This window comes from Haliotis cracherodii, unplaced genomic scaffold (genome assembly GCF_022045235.1).
Source record: "Haliotis cracherodii isolate W230 unplaced genomic scaffold, xgHalCrac1.p SCAF_5, whole genome shotgun sequence".
Classification (NCBI taxonomy): domain Eukaryota; kingdom Metazoa; phylum Mollusca; class Gastropoda; order Lepetellida; family Haliotidae; genus Haliotis; species Haliotis cracherodii.
In genome coordinates this window covers 66,811,015-66,834,671 of record NW_027266308.1, presented here as the reverse complement: position 1 = coordinate 66,834,671, position 23,657 = coordinate 66,811,015, and the positions used below count along the sequence as shown (strand labels likewise).

At 44.0% G+C, this 23,657-nt stretch overlaps 2 protein-coding genes across 2 annotated transcripts; both read right to left on the bottom strand.

Annotated features, from left to right (window-relative positions):
• Positions 1-1,789: 1,789 nt before the first annotated feature.
• On the bottom strand, positions 1,790-19,627 carry LOC139443307 (leucine-rich repeat-containing protein 74B-like). Its single transcript, XM_071224286.1, has 11 exons — positions 19,487-19,627; positions 17,891-18,038; positions 12,786-12,967; positions 12,491-12,598; positions 11,196-11,289; positions 9,716-9,765; positions 9,510-9,591; positions 5,634-5,719; positions 3,801-3,992; positions 3,293-3,388; positions 1,790-2,230 (listed from the first exon to the last, which is right to left on the bottom strand). Exons 1-11 carry the CDS (start codon positions 19,508-19,510, stop codon positions 1,985-1,987), a joined length of 1,308 nt encoding a protein of 435 aa, XP_071080387.1. The 5' UTR covers positions 19,511-19,627; the 3' UTR covers positions 1,790-1,984.
• Positions 19,628-20,315: 688 nt separating this feature from the next.
• Positions 20,316-21,539, bottom strand: LOC139443851 (microtubule-associated protein 4-like). Its single transcript, XM_071224750.1, has one exon. The coding sequence runs from the start codon at positions 21,537-21,539 to the stop codon at positions 20,316-20,318; it is 1,224 nt and encodes a 407-aa protein (XP_071080851.1).
• Positions 21,540-23,657: the final 2,118 nt, after the last annotated feature.

The window sequence follows — 23,657 nt, the reverse complement described above, 5'->3', positions numbered from 1 at the left end:
AGGATCCACTCTGGTACAAGGGCAGAGCAGCAACCACATTACCATGCTTGACCACCGTCAGGCAAGCATAGGTTGCAAGCTTTAAAGGATCATTTTAACCCAGATTCCCGGTGGGGTTTGTTCAGAATGTATTGAAACGGATCATTGGCTTGTATACTTAATTACATTAGTAGGAGATGCCTGAATATTATTCCTGAAGTGTTTGTACTGGCCTACCCTTCCAGGGTCACGTCCGACCTCACTTTGTCCTTAGTCAGTTGTACGCCATGAAGCAGCCATAACAAAACTGGAATTTGCTTTGATTGTAGCCTACGTGCACTTTTTAAATGTGGAAATTTCGACAAGATTTAACATTTTTCATTCATTTGTTCAATTTGAAGGTTTGTTCCTGGACTTTTCAGAATAGGAACTGGCATGATCGTCATTATCGTTACTGATTATGTAACACATGTGCCAGCATCATTCGACCAAAATGAGCTGTAGGTGATATCTAATAAGGGTATATGAAACAAGTTAATATCGTGATTGTTCCGAACATTTGAAGTTATGTGAGATAATGTTAAAATCTGAACTGTTGTAAATGCTAAGGCTCGACAGCGGAATGGCGTAGCGGTACGGCTTTGGTTCTTTCATTGGAGATCCGGCTTTGGTTTGTTTAACGATACACTGTACAAAACCGATTCTTGGAGTTTGGTCCTACTGCAATACTGCTTCTAACTATTCACTTCCTCATGAACATATTAGGTTGAACTTCATAATGTTTAGGGGGATCCTGACGCGTAACGAGTAAAACTGCATTTTCACACGACCCATTCATTTATATAGTATGCTCAGTTCTCAATGATAAAAAATAACAGACATGTTTGTTGTGTATTCTGGAAGGGGTAAATAGAATGTTGCCGATGGCTGTGGCTGTAAAATGTACTCCCGTCCCGTTCTTTATAAACGTGAACATTGTGTTCCCTGATTAACCGGCAGGCTTCCAGCGTGACACGCTCAGATGAGTCGCTATCCCAACGATACACCATACAGATGAGTCGCTGTCCCAACAATACACTACACAGATAAGTCGCTGTCCCAACGATAACCACACAGATGAGTTGCTGTCCCAACGATCCACCACACAGATGAGTCGCTGTACCAACGATACACCACAGAGATGAGTCGCTGTTCCAACGATACACCACAGAGATGAGTCGCTGTCCCAACGATACACCACACAGATGAGCCGCTGTCCCAACGATCCACCACACAGATGAGTCGCTGTCCCAACGATCCACCACACAGATGAGTCGCTGACCCAACGATACACCACACAGATGAGTCGCTGTCCCAACGATCCACCACACAGATGAGTCGCTGTCCCAACGATACACCACACAGATGAGTCGCTGTCCCAACGATACACCACACAGATGAGTCGCTGTCCCAACGATACACCTGCAAAACAGCTAATCACCACTCCTTGAATTTCATGAATCCAGAACTTCCATTAACTTTGGAAACATTTACAAACGCCCATTGTCTAATTTCAATAACTGTCTCAGACACCCGACGAAACCCGTTGATATTGAGAAAGAAACTGTGTGTTTTCATCTGAAGGGACGCATGCAGAGGAGGCAACTGGAAGGACAGTCAAATAACTTTGGAACAATCCAAACGTAACTGTACAATAGATTTCGTTTTCTGTATTTCATTGTGAGAATGTCACCTGCTGTAGAGAAGCATGTGTGTTTTGTCCTGAAATATATACAGGTTACCATTTACATTGTTTTACTTTCATGTGGACATACATAGTTGGTACTATTTCCCAGGCGTACATGACAGCGTCGTCGCAATCACCCTTTACTTCGTTGTGACGGAAGCTACGTACACTCCCTGTGACAGCTAGTGTTGGATATGTATTACTGTGGTTTATTCGTTCATCACTGGTATTTTGGAGGTTAGGCTGGTGTTTCCAGTCTTTACTTTCTCCATCAGACTGCTAGATCACAGACGACACAGATCTTTCAACCGCTTTCTTGTCCTGAACCTCCGTGGGATCTGTAGGTTCCTCGTCATTGACCTCCAGGTCATCCTCATCTGCCCCAGACTCGTCAGGCCCATCACTATCTTGTGAATACTTCGTTGGGTCTTTGACAACTATAACAGGTCCGTGTGTAACTCTGAATGGTCTGTCATCTTGTATTGTCTTGACAAGAGCAACGAACTCCGGGTTTACGCTTGTCTTCTGAAATGTATGTAAATACAGCTGAACATGTTTAAAACTATGCTAAGTCTTTTGATTAATAGTCCTTTATGCCTATCATACAGACTATTTCAGAAGGTAGATGGAGTGTGGCTGTTGGATTGAAACTCCGAGGAACATATATGCTCATAGAATTGGTAAAACACATTGGTGGTATTCGTATGACATCTGGTAACTTCATTTCCTAACAATCTCTGGTTTACCTCGAAGTAACTTAACAATTTCATACCAACCACATCCTTGGGAGGATTTCGGAGAAGAATGGATTCCCAGGTTGTTAGGGGACATGACTGACTTCGTCTTGTATGCACAGATGGCGATGATCGTCGCTTGAACTTTCTTCTCACCGTGAGATTTAGGTCATTGGGATGACATGCATTCACCAAGTTGGCGGGCCTGACTACCCGATCCTGTCTGTTGCCTCTTACGACTCTTAAGCATGGGTGGCTGAAGACAAATTCTAACCGAATCTTCACGGAACAACGGCCAAATTTGACCTCAACCTCCAGGACACAACCCTCACTTACAGCTGACCTACCCGAAGCTCGAGGGCACAACCCTCACCTACAGCTGACCTACCCCAAGGTCCACCTCCTCCAGGGCACAACCCTCACCTACAGCTGACCTACCCAAGGTCCACCTCCTCCAGGGCACAACCCTCACCTACAGCTGACCTACCCAAGGTCCACCTCCTCCAGGGCACAACCCTCACCTACAGCTGACCTACCCAAGGTCCACCTCCTCCAGGGCACAACCCTCACCTACAGCTGACCTACCCGAAGGTCAAGGGCACAACCCTCACCTACAGCTGACCTACCCCAAGGTCCACCTCCTCCAGGGCACAAGCCTCACTTACAGCTGACCTACCCCAAGGTCCACCTCCAGGGCACAGCCCTCACAGCTGACCTACCCCAAGGTCCACCTCCAGGGCACAAACCTCGCCTACAGCTGACCTACCCAAGGTCCACCTCCAGGGCACAACCCTCACTTACAGCTGACCTACCCCAAGGTCCAGGGCACAACCCTCACGCACAGCTGACCTACCCCAATGTCCATCTCCTCCAGGGCACAAGCCTCTGCGCTGTGTATCGCCGAGAGCAATGCCAGGGCGCCGACATCCGTCAAGAGGTTGTCTCTCAACTGTAAACAAAGCAATCCAGTTAAAATGAGAAATGGATATGACTCAAAGTGTTCGCTTACAATGGGCACTCCATTTGTTGTATTTAGACGAGTCTTTATGCGTGTAATTATGCAAAAGAAATACTCTCCGTACACAAGTCTGTGGTTCAATGCTAATCAATGTGCGAGGAGATCCTCATGTTTTCAGATGGACTACACTATATTCAGAGCCTCCCTCATGGTATGTTCAGAGTCACTCATAATTTGTCCAGTAGAGAGCCTCTCTCACAGTATGTTTAGGAAAGCATCCAGTGCAGAGTGAGATCGGGTAGCCTAGTGGTTATAAATATATTCTACCATTTGCCGTTATTAAACATAAGGCACCCCTTTTATGCACATGTCCGTTTGTCAGCAATAGTTTTGTTTTTTTTACCCGGAGAATTTGCAGAGAGTCGTTGTTTTTTAGGCTCAAGGCGAACTTGATGTCTCCGTCTGTGAGCCTGTTTCTCGACATGTCGAGTTCCCTCAGGGTGCTGTTGCTGGCCAGAGCTAGCCCCGCTCCTGCCACGCCCTCAGATCCACACCCATTGAAGCTGATGTTCAGACGGCGCAGCCCGACATTTTCCTGCAAATATCAGCCTCAGTGTGAGCATATGCTGTTTGTTTGTTTGATGTGACTTGGATACTGACCACGTGCTTTTAGCAGAGATATCTTACGTTTATGGATCGGGTTCTGTCGCTTTTATTATCTTAAACGTTGACCGTTCTGTTTGATAAGCATTGTTTCCCAGATACCACAAGCCCTTCAGCTATCAATACATACATCTGACCTCATTGAAAAACACACCAAGGTTCGTTAAATAAAAGGTAAACTTTACCCATATGTACGAACAGTGAGACACCCGTTAGCCTCATTCCGAGGGAACTAAATATATGTCTATTTTCCATAAAATAGAAAGTATACTTTAACAATAATATGCATTGATTTATTTTAATATCAAAATCAATTTAAATTGTATTTCTAAGACTTGTGACTTGCTGTTTGGTATGATCTGAACTTTAAAATGATGACTATAAGCATGTGTATAACCACACTACAATACACTTAATTTCTGCGAACGCTTCGTAACATAAAGTAGGTCACACACATGCTTGTCATATTTTCACCTGGACAAAACAGTTAAGCTAACTGTATATTTCCATATAAAATAGTCATAAACAACTTCTACTCGTCGTATATTTATTAAATAAAAAAGTCATATGTTAAATCCTAACCTGTATTAATTTTCTGACCCATTTGTTTTTGTTTACATATTGAAATACTAAACCGAAATTGTTTATCTGATGACATGTCTTGTACCATTTCCATACCATAGTTTTTTGTCTCTGCTTTCTGCATCATGTTTGTCCCTAACACGTGTCTGAAACCTGTGATGTGGAGATGCTAAAACTTACCACCGGAACCTCTCAATGTGTTGGATAGACTACAGAAAAGCTTATGATTCTGTAACTCACGAATGGATTTTGAAGCTAATGGAATGTATTGACATCCCCGAGTGACTACTTGATATACTCAAGTCTTTTATGATTTGCTGGTCAACTCAACTTGAGATGTATTCGCAGGGGCAGGTATTCGGAACCTCTTTCTATTAGAATAGGAATATTTCAGGGCGATTCTTTCAGCCTTTGCTTTTCTGTTTGTCATTAAATCCTTTAAGCTTTTTGCTGAGCAAAGAGGAAGGTTTTCACCCGGGACCTCCTCAGCACAGACACCCCTTACTCACCTCCTTCTTCATCTGAAATGTGGCAAGGAAGAAGAGGAGAAGAATGTTCATTCCGCCGTCGCATAGCTGGAATATTGCTGAGTGCGGCGTTAAACAACAAACAAACAAATAAGTATTTTTAAGAATATGGAATAATATGGATTGTTATGTCTTTCTTTTTAGTAATAAAAAACATAAAAATATTCTTAGGTGGTATGTCCCCGAAACAATAGACTTTGTATAACTATATAACTTCACCAGCCAGGTTTATAGGAGATTGTGTTGGTGATTATGATCTCTTATCCTTCGAGTTGAGCTGCCATCCGCATTTCGCCTTTCCGCTTTAACGTTAACTGTTTTCAGTATAACGCTGGTGTGATTGGTGAAGTGATAGAAACAATAACATGCCCCCCCCCCCCCATCCCCCCGCCCTACTTGATTGTGAAATTGTTGGCATTGAACACCCGAGTTTTCATTCCTATTTGTTAAATAATCTAGCTCACCTTAACCCCACTGAATAGCCTTGCTGCACTGGCGTTCCGTATGTGGTTCCAGCTGACGTCCAGGTGCTCGAGGGTGTCGTTACTCACTGGAACAAAGAACACACGGCTTCCAAATCGGCAGACTTCAGTGCAGTTCACACCCAGCCACACATGATTGTCGTGGTTCTAAACAAGAATGGTATTCTGTATATGGAGAACACCAGTTCCTGTAACGTAGGCTGATCAGAGGGCTATCAGGCTGCCTTCCATAATAATGTGGCAAAGGACACGCCAAGGGACAAAATGGTTATTGTCAAACATATAGTCGAGCCATCCAGATACATTCATGTACCACTAGTTACATAAGTCATGGTAACATCTTTATAGGTATGTCAAGTCTACATTCCCCCAGCTGGTTATTGACAATGCTTGTAAGAGGCGACTGACGGGATCGGGTGGTCAGGCTCGTTGACTTGGTTGATGCATGTCATCGTATCCCAATTGCATGGATCGATGCTCATGATGTCAATTACTGGATTGTCTGGTCTAGACGCGATTATTTACAGACCGCCGTCATATACCTGGAATATTGCCGAGCGCAGCGGTAAACAAGAAAAAGACAAATAAACAAACAAACAATGGGACCGGAGTATTGACACACCCCTCTGGTACAGGGACAAGAGTATTGACACACCCATCTGGTACAGGGACAAGAGTATTGACACACCCATCGGTACAGGGACTATAGTATTGACACACCCATCTGGTACAGGGACCGGACTATTGACACACCCCTCTGGTACAGGGACCAGAGTATTGACACACCCATCTGGTACAGGGACCAGAGTATTGACACACCCATCTTGTACAGGGACAAGAGTATTGACACACCCATCTGGTACAGGGACCAGTGTATTGACACACCCCTCTGGTACAGGGACCGGAGTAATGACACACCCATCTGGTACAGGGACAAGAGTATTGACACACCCCTCTGGTACAGGGACCAGTGTATTGACACACCCCTCTGGTACAGGGACAAGAGTATTGACACACCCATCTGGTACAGGGACCAGATTATTGACACACCCCTCTGGTACAGGGACCGGAGTATTGACACACCCCTCTGGTACAGGGACCAGAGTATTGACACACCCCTCTGGTACAGGGACCGGAGTATTGACACACCCCTCTGGTACAGGGACCGGAGTATTGACACACCCCTCTGGTACAGGGACCGGAGTATTGACACACCCATCGGTACAGGGACCAGATTATTGACACACCCATCGGTACAGGGACTAGAGTATTGACACACCCATCGGTACAGGGACTATAGTATTGACACACCCATCTAGTACAGGGACTGGAGTACTGACACACCCATCGGTACAGGGACCGGAGTATTGACACACCCATCTGGTACAGGGACAAGAGTATTGACACACCCATCTGGTACAGGGACCGGAGTATTGACACACCCATCTGGTACAGGGACAAGAGTATTGACACACCCATCTGGTACAGGGACAAGAGTATTGACACACCCATCTGGTACAGGGACCGGAGTATTGACACACCCCTCTGGTACAGGGACCAGAGTATTGACACACCCATCTGGTACAGGGACAAGAGTATTGACAAACCCATCTGGTACAGGGACCAGATTATTGACACACCCCTCTGGTACAGGGACCGGAGTATTGACACACCCATCTGGTACAGGGACCAGTGTATTGACACACCCCTCTGGTACAGGGACAAGAGTATTGACACACCCCTCTGGTACAAGGACCAGAGTATTGACACACCCATCTGGTACAGGGACCAGTGTATTGACACACCCCTCTGGTACAGGGACAAGAGTATTGACACACCCATCTGGTACAAGGACCAGAGTATTGACACACCCATCTGGTACAGGGACCAGTGTATTGACACACCCCTCTGGTACAGGGACAAGAGTATTGACACACCCCTCTGGTACAAGGACCAGAGTATTGACACACCCATCTGGTACAGGGACCAGTGTATTGACACACCCCTCTGGTACAGGGACCGGAGTATTGACACACCCATCTGGTACAGGGACCGGAGTATTGACACACCCCTCTGGTACAGGGACTATAGTATTGACACACCCATCTGGTACAGGGACTGGAGTATTAACACACCCATCTAGTACAGGGACTGGAGTACTGACACACCCCTCTGGTACAGGGACAAGAGTATTGACACACCCATCTACTGACACACCCATCGGTACAGGGACTATAGTATTGACACACCCATCAGGTACAGGGACTGGAGTATTAACACACCCATCTAGTACAGGGACTGGTGTACTGACACACCCATCGGTACAGGGACCGGAGTATTGACACACCCGTCTGGTACAGGGACAAGAGTATTAACACACCCCTCTGGTACAGGGACTGGAGTACTGACACACCCATCTAGTACAGGGACTGGTGTACTGACACACCCATCGGTACAGGGACCAGAGTATTGACACACCCGTCTGGTACAGGGACCACCCAGTACAGGGACTGGAGTACTGACACACCCACCTGGTACAGGGACTGGAGTATGGACACACCCACCCGGTACAGGGACTGGAGTATTAACACACCCATCGGTACAGGGACTGGAGTACTGACACACCCACACGGTAGAGGAATGTAGTCTTGACACACCCACCTGGTACAGGGACTATAGTATTGACACACCCACCCGGTACAGGAATGTAGTACTGACACACCCATCGGTACAGGGACCAGAGTATTGACACACCCGTCTGGTACAGGGACCACCCGGTACAGGGACTGGAGTACTGACACACCCACTCGGTAGAGGAATGTAGTATTGACACACCCACCTGGTACAGGGACTGGAGTATGGACACACCCACCCGGTACAGGGACTGGAGTATTAACACACCCATCGGTACAGGGACTGGAGTACTGACACACCCACACGGTAGAGGAATGTAGTCTTGACACACCCACCTGGTACAGGGACTATAGTATTGACACACCCACCCGGTACAGGAATGTAGTATTGACACACCCACCTGGTACAGGGACTATAGTATTGACACACCCACCCGGTACAGGAATGTAGTATTGACACACCCACCTGGTACAGGGACTTTAGTTTTGACACACCCACCCGGTACAGGAATGTAGTGCTGACACACCCATCTGGTACGGGGACTGTTGCTGCCTGTAGTATACAGGAGTATACAGTCAACTGGATGTTGGTGACTGTAGTACTGACACACCCACCCGGTACAGGGCCGCATGCCCCCTGCAGTATACAGGAGTATACAGTCAACTGGATGTTGATGAATGTAGTACTGACACATCCACCCGGTACAGGGCCTGTTGCTGCCTGTAGAATACAGGAGTATGCAGTCAACTGGATGTTGATGAATGTAGTATTGACACACCCCTCTGGTACGGGGACTGTTGCTGCCTGTAGTATACAGGAGTATGCAGTCAACTGGATGTTGGTGACTGTAGTACTGACACACCCATCTGGTACGGGGACTGTTGCTGCCTGTAGTATACAGGAGTATGCAGTCAACTGGATGTTGGTGACTGTAGTACTGACACACCCATCTGGTACAGGGCCGCATGCCCCCTGTAGTATACAGGAGTATACAGTCAACTGGATGTTGGTGAATGTAGTACTGACACACCCATCTGGTACAGGGCCTGTTGCTGCCTGTAGTATACAGGAGTATGCAGTCAACTGGTTGTTGGTGACTGTAGTACTGACACACCCACCTGATGCAGGAGTATCAGACAACTGGATGTTTTCAGATTAATATGCCCACCTGATACAGACAATTGGCGGCTGGCGTCTGAAGTACTAGTATTAGCTGGAACCTACCGAGAGCTTCTCCAAATTGTCTCCCTGCCATCTCCCCGAGTTCGTTGTTGGACAAAACCAGTTCCTTGATGTGTTTGCTGTCCTGTAAGTACAGACATAACAAGAAGCTATTACCACTTACAGGGGACACTCAGAAATGATGTTGTCGCTGTCGCATTGTCGTTTGTCTAAAGTATATTTCAAGCCAGAGAATCAGATGAACATACCCGTATGACTAGCCCGAATGCAGGCGCATCGATGTCACGGAAACCGTTTCCTGAAAAATATATTAAATGCAGTTAGGGTTACAAAAACTGCACCTGGGAAGCTGACACACCTGTACTTGGATAACTGTCCGTTATTAAACGAATGCCTCTATGGGTATGTTTGGTATCATCAATGTTTACATAACAATCCAGATTCGTTTTTAGTATCTATACGCCAAAGACTAAAGATATCTACAAAAATGGTCATCGCATGAATTAATTTCGAAAAAATTCAATCATTTCAAGGGTTTTAAGACAGTATTCCCCAGAACATTATTAGTTTGATATCAGTTATAAAAGACTTAAAATAACTTCAGCACAGATGGATCTCTCATATAAAATTTAGATGCAGCTCTCATATACTTAGAATCGAAGTAGGCAGACACAGAAACATAGCTAGAGAATTGAGAATATGAGAGCAGTGTGATTAATATTTGATTGAAAATGAGTTATATTTTCTTTTAGTTTGTCCAAAACAAGACTATCTAAGACGTAAATATATATAACTGCCTTTTTGTTCAGATCCAACTCAACAAGAATTTATATTGATCATGTCAAAAAATGTTAAAGATACCCATAAAAAACTATCAATGTTCATTTATCATGCTATGTTAATTAGAATATGACCTGTGAAACATATCTGCAACCGCTCCCGAAAACAGAATTGTACTATGGGCCTGTGGACTTTCAGTATGGAATATAACTTATCCTAACTGAGACACCTGTACTAGTTTAACAGACACATCTATACAAATGTAGCTGACACACTTAAAGGAGAAACAAGGGCATTAAATTTGACGATCCTGTTATGTTTGAACTTGTTTATTTCATGTGACCGAGATACTAGCATACACACGTCCAAGACTTTGACGGTGTGATTAACGTGTTTAATATCCCCGTGTAAGAGAAAAACGATAAATTTGTACACGTTTACACTGTCAACCGAGCCGCAGAAGCGCATGTACACACCTTACTTCTAGTAATATGGGCAGGTATGACTAACTCACCTGAGATATTTATGAGTGATATGCGCATATATTACATGAGAGACTTCAATCAATCAATCTTTATTACAGAAATACTGAAAGGCCACAGGCCTATAGTAACAGATTGGGGGATAGTGGGTGGACATATTGATTTCTACTTGTTAAAGTCACTCATCTTATCATTTGTAAAATTCATTGCATAGAATATATACGCCATCAACGGCTTCAGTACATTAATATTCAAAGAAGATATTAATTCATTAAACTTAAATATATTTGGAAATTGATGTAGGTATGAAATTCCTAAATTCTGATAAAATGGACAAATTAGAACAACATGGTACTCATCCTCTATTAGCTGTAAATTACTTCTGACTTTTGAGAGACTTATGACTTATGATTGAAATGTGAATATATCACATAATAGATATGTGACTATTATGACACGAACTCACCTGAGAGATTTACATGTGAGATGTACTGGTTCTTCAGCATGAGGCTAGCAGCGTGTTTAGCCCCAGCACTGCCGAGGTGATTGTTCGCCAAACTCTGGAATGAAATCAACATTAGCTTCGATACGCAGACTGTACTCAATCTGTGTATATCACTGTCAAAGAGCATCATTGCACTCTGCCTATCTACACTATTAGATCATACATTCACTATCTATGTTTCTCGGAGACGGACGCGATGCTTTGAAATGGATCCTGAAAATAATATCGCTGAGTGAGTGAGTGAGTTGGGTTTAACGCCGCTTTTTTATGACATTATTCCAGTTATATCACGGCGTGTCAGCTTAATGTGGGAGGAAAGCCCGAAGTGATGCAGGTCTAAGACGTTTACCACGAGCACGGGTATGCTGCTGACAAACCTAGAAACATATTTGGGTCGAACCGGGATTCGAACCCACAATCAAAGGTTTCTGACTTGCCCAAGGGACGCAACTCTGCACAGCGAATTGCGGAACCTTAGACGACTTGGCCACCCGTGCCCCCGATGATAATAATATCAGACAACGGACATGATAAAATGGGAAAGAAATAAACAACATAGGATTTCAAAACCGTGGTATTTTCTTTCCTAAATGCGTCTCTTTTTACAATTGTTTTGTTTATCCATAACCATCCATTCCTTGAGGAAGTGTGTGGGAGAGTTTGGTTACGCCGCTTTAACGGTATTTCAGTTATGTAACAGCGGGTGAGCTTAATAATAGGTGAGGTGAGGTGAAATGGGGTTTAACGTCGCGTCTCCAAGATTATTGCACTTATATAGCGTTGTGCGAGCACGTGTGTGGGTGTGTGTGTGGCTGCTTGTACTACTCCTGTCGATTGTATAGTGTCAGCCCACTGAGATACCATGCCGCAGTTTAACATGAATACCCCTCAGACACAGTATAATGACTCCGAGCCGACCAGTCCTTATTTACCCCTTAAAGACAGGGTAACAACAAGTACCATATTTTAACGTCTTTTGGTATGACGCGGACGGGGATCGAACCTCGGATCTTTCGCTCTCGGGGCGGACGCTCTACCACTAGACCACTGAGGTGGTCATTAATAATAGAGAAGATGCTGGAGTAAATCATTATACACTAAATCATGGTGCTGACAAACCAATCATAAACAAGAGCTTCGAACCGACGGTCACTGGATTCTGTCACGGACTAAAGGACGCAACTCTGCTCAGTGAATTCCGGGTTCTCTCCTTTGCCCCATTATTTGAGTAACTTTAAGGCGTCAATATACCGTACTATTTGTGTGAGGCAGCAGTTGTCTGCGAGTGTTTCCACCAGACTGCTGAGCCCGGCCGGTCCGATACAGTTGCCCTCTAGGTCAAGTCGGGTCAAGGACGAGTCCAACTGAAGATAAATACATCACAACCTGAATAAGACTCCTTTTGAGATTAACATTAAGATTGACAGATTCATCTTGTGGGCAAATTCGTCACCCGTGTTAAAAAGCTATTTGAAAAGCTACTTACACTTTAAATACAAAGATAATCTAATTTAGTTCAAATCTGGGCACTGTCCTGGCGATTGCACTCACCATCAGCGGGACAGACAGTGCCTTGGCGCCGTCAGGGCCCATGGAGTAGTATTTTAGGTCCAGCTGAGTTTTGGTGGGGTTGCGGACGAACGCCCCGATTGGCGTCACCTTCAGTCTCCTGCACTCCCTCTGATACAACTCTCGCTTAATCTCGTCGAGGTCCAACTTTTCTCGTCGTATCTCTATATAACATAAGGCAGCAATAATCACACAGGTAAACGCTTATTATTCAACCTGATTTCCGGGTACTGGTCACCTAAGTCGATGCAATTTAAACCTAGAGTTGCGTCCCTTAGGGGTGTCAGGACCAGCTGGTGGGGGTTCGAATATTTTATGATTTTTATTCCTGATTAAGATTTTTGGCTCGTCAGAATCACATCCGTGCTCCTGGGTTTCAGCAAAGGAGCAAAAGTGTACACCGTTGCAAGTTGGTGATATTACTAATCTGATTAAACTGACAAGCCGTGATATGACTGTTATAACTGATGTCCAAAAAGAAGATTAACCCAATTCATTCATTCACATTCACTTTCGACAGGATAGCTTCTGTCCTCGCTGTCTTACACTCTTGACCAGTCATCTTCCCGTCATCGTTTTTTCTCGAAAGCGGCGAGCATTCACGTATTGTCAAAGGGCCGCCTTGCAAGTCAGTCTTCAAAGTACAGTTTCCTTATTTCAAACACCAAAGCATGCTTACACTGCTTTACACGTGCGCTATGTAGTAAAGTAGGGGAGTGACGGTATCATCTGCTCCGTATCGAGTGCAATAACACCAAACAGACGTTTTTCCTTCCATCTGATTTTAACAGTGGCGTCTGCTTCGTATCGAATATAATAATACCAAACAGACGTTTTCCCTTCGATCTGAGACAGTGTCGTCTGTGTCGTATCGAATATAATAATACCAAACTGACGTCTTTCCATCCTTCTGATTTAAACAGTGTCGTCTGTTCTGTATCAAGTATACTTATGCCAATCCGACGTCTTTCAATCTATCTGGTTGTCACAGTGTCGTCTGCTCCTTATCAAATATAGATAATGCCAAACTGACGTCTTTCGATCTGACTGATTGTAACAGTGTCGTCTGCTCGTGTCGAGTATAAATGATACCAAACTGACGTCTTTCTTTCTGACTGATTGTAACAGTGTCGTCTGCTCGTGTCGAGTATAAATAATACCAAACTGACGTCTTTCCTTCTGACTGTTTGTAACCGTCTCGTCTGCTCCGTATCGAATATAAATAATACCAAACTGGCGTCTTTCTTTCTGACTGATTGTAACAGTGTCGTCTGGTCCGTATCGAGTATAAAAAATACCAAACTGACGTCTTTCCATCTGAATGATTTTAAAAGTGTCGTCTGCTCCTTGTCAAGTATAAATAATACAAAACTGACGCCTTTCTGTATGAATGATTTTAATAGTGTACTCTCAGTATAAGAGACATACTATAACTGACGTCTTTCCAACTGATTGTAACACTGTACTGTCAGTGTCTTCCTCTCAGTGTCAGAGACATACTATAACTGACGTCTTTCCATCTGATTGTAACACTGTACTGTCAGTGTCTTCCTCTCAGTGTCAGAGACATACTATAACTGACGTCTTTCCAACTGATTGTAACACTGTACTGTCAGTGTCTTCCTCTCAGTGTCAGAGACATACTATAACTGACGTCTTTCCATCTGATTGTAACACTGTACTGTCAGTGTCTTCCTCTCAGTGTAAGAGACATACTATAACTGACGTCTTTCCAACTGATTGTAACACTGTACTGTCAGTGTCTTCCTCTCAGTGTCAGAGACATACTATAACTGACGTCTTTCTTTCCAACTGATTGTAACACTGTACTGTCAGTGTCTTCCTCTCAGTGTCAGAGACATACTATAACTGACGTCTTTCTTTCCAACTGATTGTAACACTGTACTGTCAGTGTCTTCCTCTCAGTGTCAGAGACATACTATAACTGACGTCTTTCTTTCCAACTGATTGTAACACTGTACTGTCAGTGTCTTCCTCTCAGTGTCAGAGACATGCTATAACTGACGTCTTTCTTTCCAACTGATTGTAACACTGTACTGTCAGTGTCTTCCTCTCAGTGTCAGAGACATACTATAACTGACGTCTTTCTTTCCAACTGATTGTAACACTGTCCTGTCAGTGTCTTCCTCTCAGTGTCAGAGACATACTATAACTGACGTCTTTCCAACTGATTGTAACACTGTACTGTCAGTGTCTTCCTCTCAGCGTCAGAGACATACTATAACTGACGTCTTTCCAACTGATTGTAACACTGTACTGTCAGTGTCTTCCTCTCAGTGTCAGAGACATACTATAACTGACGTCTTTCCAACTGATTGTAACACTGTACTGTCAGTGTCTTCCTCTCAGTGTCAGAGACATACTATAACTGACGTCTTTCCAACTGATTGTAACACTGTACTGTCAGTGTCTTCCTCTCAGTGTCAGAGACATACTATAACTGACGTCTTTCCATCTGATTGTAACACTGTACTGTCAGTGTCTTCCTCTCAGTGTCAGAGACATACTATAACTGACGTCTTTCCAACTGATTGTAACACTGTACTGTCAGTGTCTTCCTCTCAGTGTCAGAGACATACTATAACTGACGTCTTTCCATCTGATTGTAACACTGTACTGTCAGTGTCTTCCTCTCAGTGTCAGAGACATACTATAACTGACGTCTTTCCAACTGATTGTAACACTGTACTGTCAGTGTCTTCCTCTCAGTGTCAGAGACATACTATAACTGACGTCTTTCCATCTGATTGTAACACTGTACTGTCAGTGTCTTCCTCTCAGTGTAAGAGACATACTATAACTGACGTCTTTCTTTCCAACTGATTGTAACACTGTACTGTCAGTGTCTTCCTCTCAGTGTCAGAGACATGCTATAACTGACGTCTTTCTTTCCAACTGATTGTAACACTGTACTGTCAGTGTCTTCCTCTCAGTGTCAGAGACATACTATAACTGACGTCTTTCTTTCCAACTGATTGTAACACTGTACTGTCAGTGTCTTCCTCTCAGTGTCAGAGACATACTATAACTGACGTCTTTCTTTCCAACTGATTGTAACACTGTACTGTCAGTGTCTTCCTCTCAGTGTCAGAGACATACTATAACTGACGTCTTTCCAACTGATTGTAACACTGTACTGTCAGTGTCTTCCTCTCAGTGTCAGAGACATACTATAACTGACGTCTTTCCAACTGATTGTAACACTGTACTGTCAGTGTCTTCCTCTCAGTGTCAGAGACATACTATAACTGACGTCTTTCCAACTGATTGTAACACTGTACTGTCAGTGTCTTCCTCTCAGTGTCAGAGACATACTATAACTGACGTCTTTCCAACTGATTGTAACACTGTACTGTCAGTGTCTTCCTCTCAGTGTCAGAGACATACTATAACTGACGTCTTTCCATCTGATTGTAACACTGTACTGTCAGTGTCTTCCTCTCAGTGTCAGAGACATACTATAACTGACGTCTTTCCAACTGATTGTAACACTGTACTGTCAGTGTCTTCCTCTCAGTGTCAGAGACATACTATAACTGACGTCTTTCCAACTGATTGTAACACTGTACTGTCAGTGTCTTCCTCTCAGTGTCAGAGACATACTATAACTGACGTCTTTCTTTCCAACTGATTGTAACACTGTACTGTCAGTGTCTTCCTCTCAGTGTCAGAGACATACTATAACTGACGTCTTTCTTTCCAACTGATTGTAACACTGTACTGTCAGTGTCTTCCTCTCAGTGTAAGAGACATACTATAACTGACGTCTTTCTTTCCAACTGATTGTAACACTGTACTGTCAGTGTCTTCCTCTCAGTGTCAGAGACATGCTATAACTGACGTCTTTCTTTCCAACTGATTGTAACACTGTACTGTCAGTGTCTTCCTCTCAGTGTCAGAGACATACTATAACTGACGTCTTTCTTTCCAACTGATTGTAACACTGTACTGTCAGTGTCTTCCTCTCAGTGTCAGAGACATACTATAACTGACGTCTTTCTTTCCAACTGATTGTAACACTGTACTGTCAGTGTCTTCCTCTCAGTGTCAGAGACATACTATAACTGACGTCTTTCCAACTGATTGTAACACTGTACTGTCAGTGTCTTCCTCTCAGTGTCAGAGACATACTATAACTGACGTCTTTCCAACTGATTGTAACACTGTACTGTCAGTGTCTTCCTCTCAGTGTCAGAGACATACTATAACTGACGTCTTTCCAACTGATTGTAACACTGTACTGTCAGTGTCTTCCTCTCAGTGTCAGAGACATACTATAACTGACGTCTTTCCAACTGATTGTAACACTGTACTGTCAGTGTCTTCCTCTCAGTGTCAGAGACATACTATAACTGACGTCTTTCCAACTGATTGTAACACTGTACTGTCAGTGTCTTCCTCTCAGTGTCAGAGACATACTATAACTGACGTCTTTCCAACTGATTGTAACACTGTACTGTCAGTGTCTTCCTCTCAGTGTCAGAGACATACTATAACTGACGTCTTTCCATCTGATTGTAACACTGTACTGTCAGTGTCTTCCTCTCAGTGTCAGAGACATACTATAACTGACGTCTTTCCAACTGATTGTAACACTGTACTGTCAGTGTCTTCCTCTCAGTGTCAGAGACATACTATAACTGACGTCTTTCTTTCCAACTGATTGTAACACTGTACTGTCAGTGTCTTCCTCTCAGTGTCAGAGACATACTATAACTGACGTCTTTCCATCTGATTGTAACACTGTACTGTCAGTGTCTTCCTCTCAGTGTCAGAGACATACTATAACTGACGTCTTTCCAACTGATTGTAACACTGTACTGTCAGTGTCTTCCTCTCAGTGTCAGAGACATACTATAACTGACGTCTTTCCATCTGATTGTAACACTGTACTGTCAGTGTCTTCCTCTCAGTGTCAGAGACATACTATAACTGACGTCTTTCCAACTGATTGTAACACTGTACTGTCAGTGTCTTCCTCTCAGTGTCAGAGACATACAATTCTTGGCCCATGGTGATATCCGTGCAACTGTAGTCCATTCTCACATTAACGTTTGTGTACAAACCTAAATCGTCCTCTTCAAACGGAACTTCTATCTTATCCTCTGTTCCCTCTCGCCTCGTCCCATCCACCTGTGTGATGAACAGAACCTGCTCCGGGGATTTCACCTTCCGGCTGACCATCTTCTTCTCTCGACTACATGCACGTGGCACCTAGCACGCAATAGATACACTTGAACATACATTGCATGCAAAACCGATGGACTTCATTATAGACGTAAACCATGTGCTACCCAGCACTGTAGTTTGGAAGGAACCATCCACATATCATTGCATCCATGAAAGGACAAATAACAGTGACACAAATACCCTCGTGTCACTGAAATATTCGTGGGTATTGTCCAGTGCGTCTCCCTACAAAAAGCGCTCTCTGCAGCATAATTCTAGAATCTCATCGTATCAATCGTCCCTGGTCATTCAGATGTTATATTAGCTTGTAGTAACATAATTACGTATTCGTAATGAATGTGCGACATGATGGTTTTGTGTGTGATGGGTGCCACCGGAAGGGCAGGGTACGTTCACCCTTTCACGAACACCTGGTATCATCACTATTTGATAATAATTCATGAACACATGCTCGTGATATAGCCGGAATCGTACAATCGACGCTGCTTTAAGCAGAGATTTCTTTTGGCTGTGGAAAGGGTTTGTCCATTCATTTAGCTAATCAATCACAAAATCTCTGTCTTTTTGTAGATAAACTTCGTTCGATACAAAGCGTATTTAATCTAACGCCATGTCACAATCTAAAGGACACGTTACAATATAAGGACACGTTCATAGGGTTTAAAACAACCAATGACAAGGGTTTAAAACAACCAATGACAATGGAAAACAGAAAATAGTAATTATTGATTACGACAACAAAAAGCCTGCTCTGCACATTTGTGTAACCATACCGTTGATAGTAGGTCAATCCCACAAGCGATTATTGTACATTAATGGCCACATTGTTGTCTAAATCCTCCAGGTGAGCTGTCATGTTTGCCAATCCCAGGTCACTCCAGGAGATAATGTCACAAGGGTGTCTCGCGAGATGTATGTGGGGGTATTGGACGAGTACTCACCCCAATGGCGCGATAACAAGATTAGGTAGCTGGGGAGGTGACATATTTATACACTGACTTTAAATCAAAGTATCGACTCACTTGAAATTGATTCTCAAGTTTCTGTTTGAATTATCGAGTGCCAATGAAACGCAGGACCGGGGTTAAACTGAATACTTATGTAAGGCAGCACTGGATGTAGGTATGGGCGAAACACGTTGGGGTGACATGCTTCAACAAAAAGAGGCGAGAGTTATATATGGACATATCCAACCACTTTCATTGTCACACGTATCAGTATTCTTTGATATATAAACTGGTGTATATTAAGACATTTTAAACACCTGGAAAAGTAAGCTTTAAACAGAAAATCACTCTTCAAGAAATCGACATGCTCAGTCTAGTCATCCAAATAAAATGCATTCAATCTGATATCACACTGAACTGATGAAAGATTGGATGAACACAAGATCTTGTCCCTGATATGAACACGGTGTGGAACCTGTCAACATCAAGTCCTTCACAATCCTGATCAACCCTCAGAGTGCTTACCTGCACATTCGGCACCGTTTCCATGGTGACGTCGGGTGTCTAGGCTCCCCTTTAGCTGTACCTCACCTGCGATGAGTATCCAGATAGACAGGTAAATCCAATCACGTCCCACTAAATCGTATTTAGAAAGGTGTTTTCTGGTTGTTGGTCAGAAACAATGGACACTGTGCGTCTGTTGCCCTAACCCACTGCACCCCGCTATCTGTATAGGTTTTAAACACAAGAGGGGTGTAGGGTTTACAGATGGAATGTTGGATACTGCCAGGGTCAGGACTCTGTGTGTGAGCAGTGACCCGCGAGTGTCGATGACGTTATCACCCCCGTCATGTCAGCCGCACGTCTTCAACGTTAGATGTGCGGTGATACCAGAATAACGCACAACATGGTGACTCGTAGTATATCTCTACCGTATCTCCTCGGTTTAAATGGGACGACGGATGAACGTTGATATCAGGGCAGAACACAACACAGTGGCTCGTGGAATATCTTTACCGTATCTCCCTGGTTTAAATGAGACGACGGATGAACGTTGATATCAGGGCAGAACACAACATAGCGGCTCGTGGAATATCTTTACCGTATATCTGGTGTAAATGAGACGACGGATGAACGTTGATACCAGAACAACACACAACATAGCGGCTGATTGTACATCCGTGTCGTAGCTCCATGGTTTAAATGGGACGACGGATGAGCGGTGATACCAGAACAACGCTCAACGCTCGTGTTATATCTACATCGTATTTGCCTGGTTTAAATGAGACGATAGGGGTTTAAAACAAGTGGTAAACATGTACGACTTGCGTCACGTGTGTCCTTCCTGCTACATTTAACCTGGCACCGGGTGACGTGATACAACCTGACAACGTTCAAAGCGGCCTGAATCCCAACTACTATTCATAACACTTGAACATCTTCCGCCAACTACCACTCCATCTTCCGCCCTTTCCACTACATCTTCCACCACTGCCTCTTGATCTAACGCCACTGCCACTACATCTTCCACCACTGCCACTACATCATCCACCACTGCCACTACATCTTCCGCCACTGCCACTACATCTTCCGTCACTGCCACTACATCTTCCGTCACCGCCACTACATCTTCCACCACTGCCTCTTGATCTAACGCCACTGCCACTACATCTTCCACCACTGCCACTACATCATCCACCACTGCCACTACATCTTCCGCCACTGCGACTACATCTTCCGCCACTGCCACTACATCTTCCACCACTGCCTCTTGATCTAACGCCACTGCCACTACATCTTCCACCACTGCCACTACATCATCCACCACTGCCACTACATCTTCCGCCACTGCCACTACATCATCCACCACTGCCACTACATCTTCCACCACTGCGACTCCATCATCCACCACTGCCACTACATCTTCCACCACTGCCACTACATCTTCCGCCACTGCCACTACATCTTCCGCCACTGCCACTACATCTTCCACCACTGCCACTACATCTTCCACCACTGCCGCTCCATCTTCCACCACTGCCGCTCCATCTTCCTCCGCCACTGCGACTACATCTTCCGCCACTGCCACTACATCTTCCGCCACTGCCACTCCATCTTCCGCCACTGCCACTCCATCTTCCACCACTGCCATTACATCTTCCACCACTGCCACTACATCTTCCGCCACTGCCACTCCATCTTCCACCACTGCCACTACATCTTCCGCCACTGCCACTACATCTTCCGTCACTCCAACTACATCTTCCGTCACTGCCACTACATCTTCCGTCACTCCCACTACATCTTCCGCCACTGCCTCTTGATCTAACGCCACTGCCACTACATCTTCCGCCACTGCCACTACATCTTCCGCCACTGCCTCTTGATCTAACGCCACTGCCACTACATCTTCCGCCACTGCCACTACATCTTCCGCCACTACATCTTCCGTCACTGCCACTCCATCTTCCACCACTGCCACTCCATCTTCCACCACTGCCACTACATCTTCCACCACTGCCACTACATCTTCCCCCACTGCCACTCCATCTTCCGTCACTGCCACTGGATCTTCCATCACTACACTTACAAGCTCTACTACTTCCGATGAATCTTGTAATATTGCTAGAACTGAATCTTACATAACTGCTGCTATATCTTCTCCCCCTATACATAAACAGATACAATGTGTGGAGCCCATTCTGGTGTTCCCCGCCGTGATATTTGAATATTTTTACAAGCGGCGTAAAACCACACTCACTCAACTCGCTTACAACCTCCATCTTGTACATGGCATTTGGCCGACATTTATCATCAGGTCCATCAGCAGTGTATAACGTAAATAATGCTAGGTTTGCAGCAAAGTGTATCGATTGAACAAAACAGTTCGAATGTTACTTCTGGGGTTGTCCCTACACAACGGGGTATACGGTAGTGTATAGTCAAGAGGGGTGTTATACGATACACATGTACACCTGTTGGTCACTAGCGTTATAATGAGCAGTGTAGGGTGACATGTTCCCGTGGCTATCTATCCTCGACTAACTGCAAGCACTGCCTGTCAACGCTAATGCGAGACGCGAAGGTAAAAAACCACCAAAACATAACTCAAATGCAAACTGGATCAGCTGTGTGAGGCTTTGAACCCAATCAATACACTTGAACCCATATATCTCTTAAATCTAGTAAAACCGGTTTGAGTATACATATCAAAGTAGTAGTGTTTTCTTCATGAATACCGATGTCAAGTAATGATAGCGGTACAATCATAAATAAATAATCACGTATAAATTTTATGTTCAAGGAATATTAGTATCGGATAACGACCTGTTCTGAACGTAATCGGATATCTCCATTAGCCCAGGCAGTCATTCCCGGGCATGCCTCCTACATAATCGGTGTAGTTCCACACTGGATGTCTCTAACGCTATCGGCCTTAATAAGCTGGGTGTTTGTACGCAAAGACACGTTTTAATGATGTGTGATTGTATATGTATGCTATGTCATGTCAGTTTGTCTTTGTAGGAAGGCAGGACCCGGCTTGTAGCACCAAGGCAAAGAGCTGTTCGTGGAAGCTAACATACATGCAGTAAAGGTACTATATATCCCGGAACACTATCAAGTAAACCTATGAAATATTAAGGAAAGCTGTCACATATCTCGTGATGCTACCATATATCTCGTACATTGATATATCAAGTAAAGTTTTCATATATCCATTAAAGTTATAACGTATCCAGTAAAACTATCTTATTGCCAGTAACAGTATCATATATATGTATCCAGTAAAGTTATCACGTATCCGGTAAAGATATCGTTTATCCGGTAAAAATTATCATATATCCAGTGAAGTTATCACATATCCAGTAAAGCTATCATATATCTAGTAAAGTCATCATTTATCCAGTAAAACTATCATATATCTAGTAAAGCTATCATATATCCAGTAAGGTTATCACGTATCCAGTAAAGCTATAATATATCCAGTAAAACCATAACATATCCAGTAAAGCTATCACATATCCAGCAAAGCTACCATATACGGAGTAAAGCTACCATATATCCAGTAAAGCGGTCATATACCCAGTGAAGCTATCACAGGTTGAGTAAAGCTACTATACATACAAGAAAACTATTTATATCCAGGAAAGCTATTTTCCAAATGATGCTGTCACATATATCCAAGAAAGCTATCGCGTCTATTAAAATAGCGATGACAAAGTCAATTTGGGACAAATATGCCGCCTGAGCAAAGTGAGATATAGACAAAATACAATCTGGGCATACTGGCATGCTGGCAAGACGTTCTCGACCTAAAACAACGTACAAGTTTGCTGGCTGCTTCCTATATAAATGTCGCACCGTGTCATCAGCTTACTGCCGCCCATACAACAACGTAATATCAGCTGGTCATGTTAACATCGGCACTAAAATATATGTACTATTCGTCGTAACAATACCCCCCACCCCCCCAATCCCCCGCTTGGCAGCATGGGGTAACTGGCCAACCGAGGTATTATAATACCTGTAGTCTATATAACCGTCAATACAGTATTGATTTACCTGAATAGCGGCACTCGCCACAGGCTAAAGAATCACAGATAATTGTTTGCACAGGTAACACCGAGCGGTGATATGCAGAGCCCCTCTCAGGTGTGTCAGCAAGGCCAAAGGCTGAAGACGTTGGTAGGTAATC